The 8,986-nt window shown below is 43.9% G+C and overlaps 1 protein-coding gene across 1 annotated transcript in view; it reads right to left on the bottom strand.

Moving 5' to 3' along the window:
• The window catches only part of INTS9 (integrator complex subunit 9), a 100,537-nt gene that overhangs the window by 19,359 nt on the left and 72,192 nt on the right, over positions 1-8,986 (bottom strand). Inside the window, exon 9 of the mRNA XM_006774762.2 lies at positions 861-972. Within this exon, the coding sequence (XP_006774825.1) occupies positions 861-972 (112 nt within the window). The remainder of the gene's footprint in view (positions 1-860; positions 973-8,986) is intronic.

The raw sequence follows: 8,986 nt of genomic DNA on the forward strand, positions 1-8,986 counted from the left end.
AGCTTTAGGGCTACAAAAACTGAGTAAACTTCATAAAATCATATTACCTGTAAAAAATTAGGCAGGTAAATGCCAGTGGTCAATTTTAGAACTACAAACATTTGGCATCATAAGTAATCTGCACTTAGGTGCCATCTATCAATAAAGAGTGAACTACTAGCATCTAATAGTGACACTGCAGGAGGAGCGCGATCGACTCCCCGGCACTCTAGGGGTTAAGAGATGCAATGTATATGAAACCAATTTTACCATAGGCTCATTGATAAAAACAACAGTTAGGCTCCTATGGCATCTCCACAACCTACAATGAAACGATGCTGAAATAAACGACATTCCTTGAGGACCTGCTTTGACTGTAAGGACCCCTGCTCCAACACCAAATTCCACCTGAAGCAAGAAGATTAAATAAGAATTTTCTATATGAACAAGTGAGAGAATGCTGAGTACCTGTTGCACAGCATGCTCAAAATTCGAACGTACCATTATCACAACTATTTTTACCGCACCTTCAGATTGAAGCTGCTTAACCCCTAGAGTGCCAGGGAGCGCGACTGCGCTCCTCCTGTCTTTCGCCAAAAGTGCCGGGAGCGCTATCATAATTTTTTTCCTAAACTGCTGTAAAATCAGCAAAAATGCCTTGGCAATTTTAGCATGGTTCCTAGGATATTGGTAGGCACTCAAAGGGTTAAGAAGTGCTTTTGTCGACTAGTGGTTTTGCAAGATGAGCAAAAAGGGTGAGAGGAAATGGGGAAAGGTCTTAATGGGGGCACCTGCGGGCGTAAATAGGAAGGAAGGGGCAAAACACTATAGAGGTAGGTACTGAAACACAAGCTTCACGAGTCAGTGGGGGGCGTACATACCCAGGTTGCTGAAGAACTCGCCCACCATGCCGTCCGGGTTGGCGGTGGGAATCTGGGTGAGGCCTGTGAGGACGAGAACATCGCTGTTTTTGAGAGATGCCTGGTCCATGGGCTGAAAAATCAGAGAGCCACGCTTAGTAATTTAAAAAGGGATGTTACCCACAAATATAAAGGCAAAAGAGAATATCACATTGCTCTTTCTATGTCCAACTCATCACCAAGTCCTCTAACTTCCTCTGATGAAGTCTGTCACTAAACCGTGGTTGCCTATGGGGTGTGGGGATTGATGGGGATGGAGGAGGTGTGAGGAACTCTTTGGGGTGCTGAGCACATGATATCAAAGTTCATAGCATTGTACATGTAAGATCTTAGGGTTTCACTCTATATAAATGTTATTTCAATGGAAAACAGCAGATTTCTATAATGTTTTTTGCTCCTTTCACAATATGATCTCACATTTACCGTGGGGGACTGGGGGTGGGGTTCTCAAACTTGAGGTGCATCAGAATCACCTGAAGAATTGGCTGAACCAGGGAGTGTGGGCCCCGCCCCAGGGCTTCTGATGCAGGTCTGATGGGCCAGAGGATGTGCATAGCTAACCAGCTCCCGGAGGTGCTCCTGGGCTGGTGTGGTGTCACGCCTTGAGAACGACTAGACTGTGTAATGTGATTCTCAAAGCAACTCTGCAAGCACCTGGAATCAGTGTTTTTATGAAAACGCGGAAGTTGGGCCTCCAGGAGTCGAGGTGATTTTCCCCAAGTCTCAGTGGCAGAGGGACCAGGAAGAACATGGATTAGGAATTAGAAACGTGACTTCCTTCCAATTCCATTACTGGCCACAGGGCCTCAGCCAAGGCTTGGAGCTGGGTTTCTTGTAAAATGGGCATATTTCTTCGCCCATCTCCCTTCACTGATTTCTGAGAGTCTCATGATAATATTCATGATATTCCTGTGAACTATGAAGTCTAATGGTGCACAGTTATGTGATCCTCAGGATGTTTTTTAAAAATATATTTTTGTTGATTTTTAGAGAGAGGAAGGGAGAGAGAGAGAAAGAGAAACATTGATGTGAGAGCGAAACATGAATCTGCTGCCTCCTGCACACCCCGTACCAGGCATGTACCCTGACTACGAAGCGAACCAATGACCTCTTGGTGCATGGGACGATGCCCAACAAACTGAGCCAGGGCAGGCTGTTGTATTTTTATTTTCACCTGGCACAATTTGAATTTTTTATTGTTTTCCCTAATTACATCAGGATTCAAACTGGCAACAAAAATGATTTCATGACCGAGCTTCTGAAGAGCTCATAAGTGTTTTCATTTTGTAACACATCTTTTCCTCGGTTTCATAACATACTCATTGGAATGTTAGGAGAAAAAAAGCCAGAAACACAGATTACTAAGAGGCCTCATCCCTCCCTTCTCTGTTCCACCCAGATTTCCCAATCGTATCTAATAAAGAGGGAATATGCTAATTGACCCTCTTGCCGTCGCAAAGATGGTGGCGCCCACAGCCAATAAAGAGGGAATATGCTAACTGACTGCCCCGCCCTCAAAGATGGCAGCACCCACAGCCACTAGATGGCCAGCAGGGGAGGGCAGTTGTGGGCGATGGCAGTTGTGGGGGACCAGGCCGGCAGGGGATGGCATTAGGGGCGACCAGGCCAGCAGGGGAGGGGACCAGACCTGCAGCGGAGGGCAGTTGGGGGTAACTGGGCCGGCAGGGGAGGGCAGTTGGGGGCGATCGGTCCAGTAGGGAAGCAGTTAGGCATTGATCAGGCTGGCAGGGGAGTGGTTAGGGGGTAATCAGGTTGACAGGCAGAAGCGGTTAGGGGCAATCAGGCAGGTAGGCAAGTGAGCAGTTGGGAGCCAGCAGTCCCGGATTGTGAGGGGGATCCCAGATTGGAGAGGATGCAGGCTGGGCTGAGGGACACCCCCCTACACCGTGCAAGAATTTTGTGCACCGGGCCTCTAGTAAAAAAATAAAATTCCAAATTCTAGTACAGCAAAGACCCACCATTATCTGTTATCTCTGAATATATGTGCATTTTGATGTATTTTCCTTTAGCATTTTATATAATCATATGTATATGGGCTTCATTATTTTTTTAAATAATATAACTGTTGTTATATAAGCTGTTTTACAACCTGAAAAACATTTCTTTAATAAGAATATAGAAAAACTACAGTTATGACAATTATACTGAATAGCTTCTAATTCCTACTTGCAGGTTACGCTAATGTGTGTAAGAGCTTTTCTGCTGCTTGGGAAGACCTGACCTGCCTATCTGTGCTTCTCCAACAAATACAAATGTGCCCACTGCTTCTAGAGAAGGAAGGTGGAGTGGAGTCCAGTGGTTTAGTAGCACATGTGTAGTGAACCTGGGAATGTTAACTATCATGCATCAAACACAAGGAAACCGGAACGGTGACAAAAGGCACCAAGTTTCGTTGGGCAGTATTTTCAGCTTAAAATGGTAAGAATTTTATATGGGTCTTATTTGAACAAGCCAATCATGATCCACAGGGCTGACGGGAGATGGGGAAATTCAGAGGGTGCAGCACCCCCTGAAATGATATACAATTCTGTCTGTGCCTATGTACATTTCTCTAAGGAATTAATTGGATTGTCTTATGGGCCATGAACCCAAAAAGTTAAGAACCACCGTATGTTCTAAATGAAAACATATAAGAACAAATTCTGGCCCTGAAAACATTATCTCTGAACCTCAGCCATCAGCAATGCCTTCCTTTGAAAATTAAATGCCCATAATAAGAAAATAAACAAAAGCACTTGTATAAAGTGATGGTGCTCTAACCAACTGAGCTGCAGAGACAGACTCATAGAAAGAAAGTAGGCAGACAGCTCTGGTGGTGGTGGTGGTGGGTGCTTAAGGGGGAAGGTTGAGCAAAAAAAAAGAGACCTCATGGACAGCAGTGTGGTGACTGGGCGGGGAGGAGGGTGGAGGTGGAAGAGAGCATAGAGGGGATAAATGGTGATGGGAAAAAGAAAAAAAAATCATCACACATCTCAGTTGTAACTTAAAACAAACAAACAAAAAAACCCCAAAAAGCAGTTCTACAACTTGAATCCCACCGAGCTGGACGTTATGAAATACTCCATGTCAGGCCAGATGCGGAAGCTGGGAGTTCACATAGATGCTCCTTATTTAGCTCTATAACTCGGAGACGTTTCTTGCTGACGCCAGCGCTACTGTGAGGAAGCGGCTGACAAGGCTTTTAGTGACCCTCTCCAAACAGGCTGACCCCACCACCGTCGCCAGGTCCCACCGAAGGGCAAATGTATACACTGGCTGCTACCAATAGCCATGCACTGAGCACTTCAAATGGGAGCATTTTGTTCAAACACACAGGACCAGAAAATTCCATTGTGTACAAGACTCAAATAAAAACACCTTATAAAGTTGACAATTACAATTGATCTTGTAGAATAAAGTTTTGAAAAACCCTAAGCCCACAGATGCTTGTGGCTATCATGTCGGTCCTCTGCTGAGTAATTTTTACTGAACGCTTGCACAGGACACGAGAAAAAGAAGACCCAGTCTTTTGGTCCTAGAAGCTTACAGTTAAGTTGAAGAGAAAACATGTATGTATAATCAGAAAAGAGGATTTTTCAAAAAGCCGAAGAAGAATAATGCAAATATCAAGAGCTAGCATTGAGTATATGAATGCTAGGAGGAATGCGGACCAGAGAGCTACCCGGCCAGGGAGGTTGCTTGTGTATGCTTTTTGGCAGATGGAGTTTGGTTTCTTTCCTTCTTTCACCAAGGAACTTAAGACAGCCCAGGTCGCTGCCTCTGGAACCTCCCCGTGCCCCATGGCCCCACACCAAAATGTCCTTCCTACCCATGCCCCATGGCCTCCAACTCTTCCTATCCCAGCACCAATCACACTGGATCGTAACTGCCTATTTACCTGTCTGCATCCCCAAAGGACTATGAAGCTGAGGGCGAGGACTGTGTACCTCCATTGCCTAGCAAAATGCCAGGCACACAGCAAATACTAAATTAACATTTGTTGAATAAATGAGCCCATGAAAAAAGCACAGTCTGACAGGCAAGGCAAGAGCATTGCATCTTGGGAAATGCTACACAGAAAGTCAGGAAGGTGAGGAGGGCTGGGGAGGGAAACCTGGAGATGCCAAATGACCTGACTTGCCTGGAATGGAAAGTCTACTTTGGGGCTGAGGAAAGAGATTAGTAGAAAGAGAGACAGTATAATTGGTCAAGGGCCAAAAGGTCAGAATCAGGAAGACTGGTAGGTGGGCAATAAGGAGTCAATAGTCTGAAGCATGAGAAGACATTTGGTTACAATAATTATAGATAACTAGAGGCCCAGTGCATGAAAATTCATGTACTGTGGGGGGGGGGGATGTCCCTCAGTCCGGCCTTCCCCCTCTCACAGTCCAGGAGCCCTCAGGGGCAGGAGGTGACACAACAATCAGGGGAAGGCGAAGCCCCATCACACCTCTGCTGCTGCCACTGCCGGCAGCATAAGCCTCGGCTGGCCCTGGGCAACTGGGGGGCTGAGGGGACTGGGGGTCTCCGGAGGCAGGTGCATAGAGCGGCCGGGCCAGCATGGGGGCGGGCCCGGCTTTGCTGTGTACCTGCCGCCCCGGCAGGGTTGAGGGGGCTGGGTGCCACCATCTTGTGGCTGTGGGCATTGCCATCTTTGAGGGCGTGGCAGTCAATTAGCATATTCCCTCTTTATTGGATAGGACACCCAAAGGAGGAGGGTGAGACCAACTAGAGAGAGGTCACACTGAAAGCCCCCACAGCAGCTCAGACATAAAGGGAAAAGCACTGTAATCTCATGGCAGGTGAAATGGAAGCAGCAGATCTACACGACACTAAAAAACCCAACATTTGGGAATGGGTCAGACACATAGGACAACGGAGTAAGCAAGACTTTAAGATGCCTCCAAAATGTCAGAGACATAGTCAAAGGGAAATTTAAGAGATGCAAGGACTTAAAAGAATAAGGACACAATAGTATGTCCAGTGTTGGCAAGCTGCAAGTGTTGAGGGGAGGGAGAGCAAATGGGTTTATTCTGACCTATTCTCCTTTGATGAGAGAAAAAAGAAACAGCCTCGTGATTGGCTGAGCTTCGTCTCTCAAATGTGTTCCAGTCTAGAGACCAAGGCGGAGAGAGTCCTCAAGGCCAGGAGGGCTGACGTGGTGGGATGAATGTCCTTTCAGGCCCCTTTCGAGGTCAGAAGGACAGAAAAAGATCAACCATAAACACACCAAAACACTACCAAGAGCAACACCACCACCAAAATACGTCACACACCACAATTTTCCACGCTCCAAGCCTCAGCCTTGTGTCAGCGTCCTGGGCTAGGTCAGCTTCTAACACCCACCAGGAATTCCGTAGCTCCCCACTCCAGGTGTTTGTAGCTTTTGCCCTATTACACTGGTGATTTGCACACCTAAAACTCAAGTCCTGCTGGGAAGTCAGGCAAAATGGCCAGGAAGCTATTAAAATAATGAGTGTTAAGTTGCCTTTTCAAACCATTATAAGAGAAAAACTGGTGTTCAAATATAGGTTCACAACCCACAAGCAAATCCATTAATTGGATTTCTAAGGCCAAAAAGGCGTTGGCTCTAATAACCAAAAGTGCTTTAGCTAATGCACTTATGGGCTCTAGCCAACGGTTACTGTTTGTTTTGTTCTATTAGTATTATTGTTTCTAAACAATGTCCTATACCCTCTTTCTGGGCACCCTGAACATCTGTTTGGTGTAGGTATTTTTCAGTGAAAAAAAATTATAAAAGAAACTTAAAATGTCCAACAGTGATAAAAGTTAAACATTTTATTGTATGCCCATATGACGGACCACCAGGCAAATATCAAACTTCCTGTGGTGGAATACTAATAACCTAAAAAAAATTCATTAAATAGTTAAATCAGAAAGAGCAGAAAAGCAGGCTGTGAATAGTTATCTCTTTGTATTAAGATGATTACAATTTTTATTTTTCTCTGAGGTTGCTAAGTTTTCCAAAATTACTACACTAAAGATAATGTTCCAATAAGAAATATAAGGCAATAATATTATTTTAAAACAAAACAAAAACTCCACTATGCTTCCTGACAAGACAAAGACAGTGAGCTGCTTGCTCCCTTTTAGAATCTAAATGGAGGGACAGCTTAGATATAAGAGAAAGTGACAAATTTTGAGAGAATAAAAAACTAGAATAAATTCTTGGGAAAACCATGGGTCCTGGAATAGGGACAGAATGGCAAGAGCCACAGCGGCCTGGGCATTGCGGGAGAGTAGAGGCTGGGAAAAGAACACCTTGTCCCTTTCTCTCTCGTCTATGCTCCTGTTGGCAGACGGTGGCTGCTCCCACACACTGCGAGGAAGAAAACGCCAGGACGGAGGATGAGCGTTCACTGAAGGTGCAGTCAGACCTACAGCCCTGGCTTGTCTCTCACTCCCAGGCTAACAGGTGGGAAACAAGTCAGGGAGACAAATCCTGGAGCAGAGGACTTTCCTGTGGGGCGAGCAGTGAGAGCTCACAGGGAAACAGCACAGGACCACAGAGGGACACACCGCCTACTAAACACAATAAGCCACAACCCCGTCCCCCACCCACCACGTGGCAAATTAGTACACAGAAGAGGAGACTATGCATGACAAAAGTCCACACACAAAATAAAAACAAATAAAAATGACTAAGTATCCAGAAAAATATTTGGAAATACTGTGTATGAAAATATACTTGTTGAAATAAAAACCTCAGCACATAGGTTGCAGAGCAGTATGGATACAGCCAAAGAAGGAATTCATGAGCTGGGGGATCAAGAGGAATTTTTTTCAGGAGGCTTCAAGAAGAAGATGGGAAATATAAAAGGAAAGAGAGATGGAAACATAAAAGTCACTATCTATATACTTGAAGTTCCATAAAGAGAAAAAATAATCAACCACAGGAAGAATTTATAAAATGATTAAGAATTTTTCTACATAAAGGAAACTGGAAGATCGTAGAGTGTTATGTTACATGTATAGACAGGAAAAGCACACATGTAAGATAGAGTACAGTAACCTTTAAGAACATTGAAGATAAAGTAAAATCCTAAAAGCAGATCCCTCAAAGGAACACATTCTGAAGGGCTTCACAGTTCTCAACTGCAACAAGGGTACAAGTGGAAAACAGAGTAATATTTTCAAAGCTTTATAGGCTCAACATTCCTTTCCTTTTATTTTATATCTATGAAGCTATCATTTATAAATGTGAGAAAAATTAAAAACTTCAAGGCCTCATGAGGTTTACCATTTTAAGACCCCTTGGTAAATATTCCTCAAATATTTCTGGAAGAGGAGTAAATCTAGGAGGATTATGAGACATACAGGAAGTAAATTTGAAAAACAAACTAAAAACCCCACCTCAATAAAGTTCACTGCTGTCTCAACAAGCAATATATCAACCACCCTAAGTATATTCTAAATAACCCAGAACTAAAATTCTGGACAGCATCAACATGGTGGGCGGGGGTAGCGGGGAGGAAGGGGGAGGAAAAAGATGGGAGAGATAAGAGGAAGGTGTGGCTCTGGAGGGAAAGATACAGATATTGCTAAGCTTGACACATGGCGGACCAGTAGTTTTATCGCTGGCTTTACCCAGTGGCCAGCTAAGTTTCTATTGAATGACTACAAAAAATGTTTTACATGAATGTTAAAGGCACGCTTTAAAATTAAATACCCATTGCATTTTGAAATTATTTATTACGTGTTCTTACGCGCTAATATATTTTTAAAGAATTCTCGTGATTGGCCACAAGCCTTAGAGCAGAAAACACGAGAATTCTCGTGATCTGTCTTTAGATACTTGTAGGAAAAATGAACAACCCAGAAGAATAAAAATAAAATATGTATGTTCAAATTGTAGAAAATAATTTAGCCCTGCAAAAGGAGGCAGGGAAGGATGGAAAAAAAATGAAATAAAAAATCAAATAAGATGGCAAAAATTAAGTCCCAGATACAATAGTAGTTACAAGAAACACAAATAGGTTCACCAATCAAAAGAGACTCTCTAGATTAAAAAAGGAAAAACATCCCTGGCCATGGCTTCTACATGGGATTCACTCACTCGAAAAGGA

This window comes from Myotis davidii, unplaced genomic scaffold, assembly GCF_000327345.1.
Source record: "Myotis davidii unplaced genomic scaffold, ASM32734v1 scaffold524, whole genome shotgun sequence".
In the NCBI taxonomy this organism is placed as follows: domain Eukaryota; kingdom Metazoa; phylum Chordata; class Mammalia; order Chiroptera; family Vespertilionidae; genus Myotis; species Myotis davidii.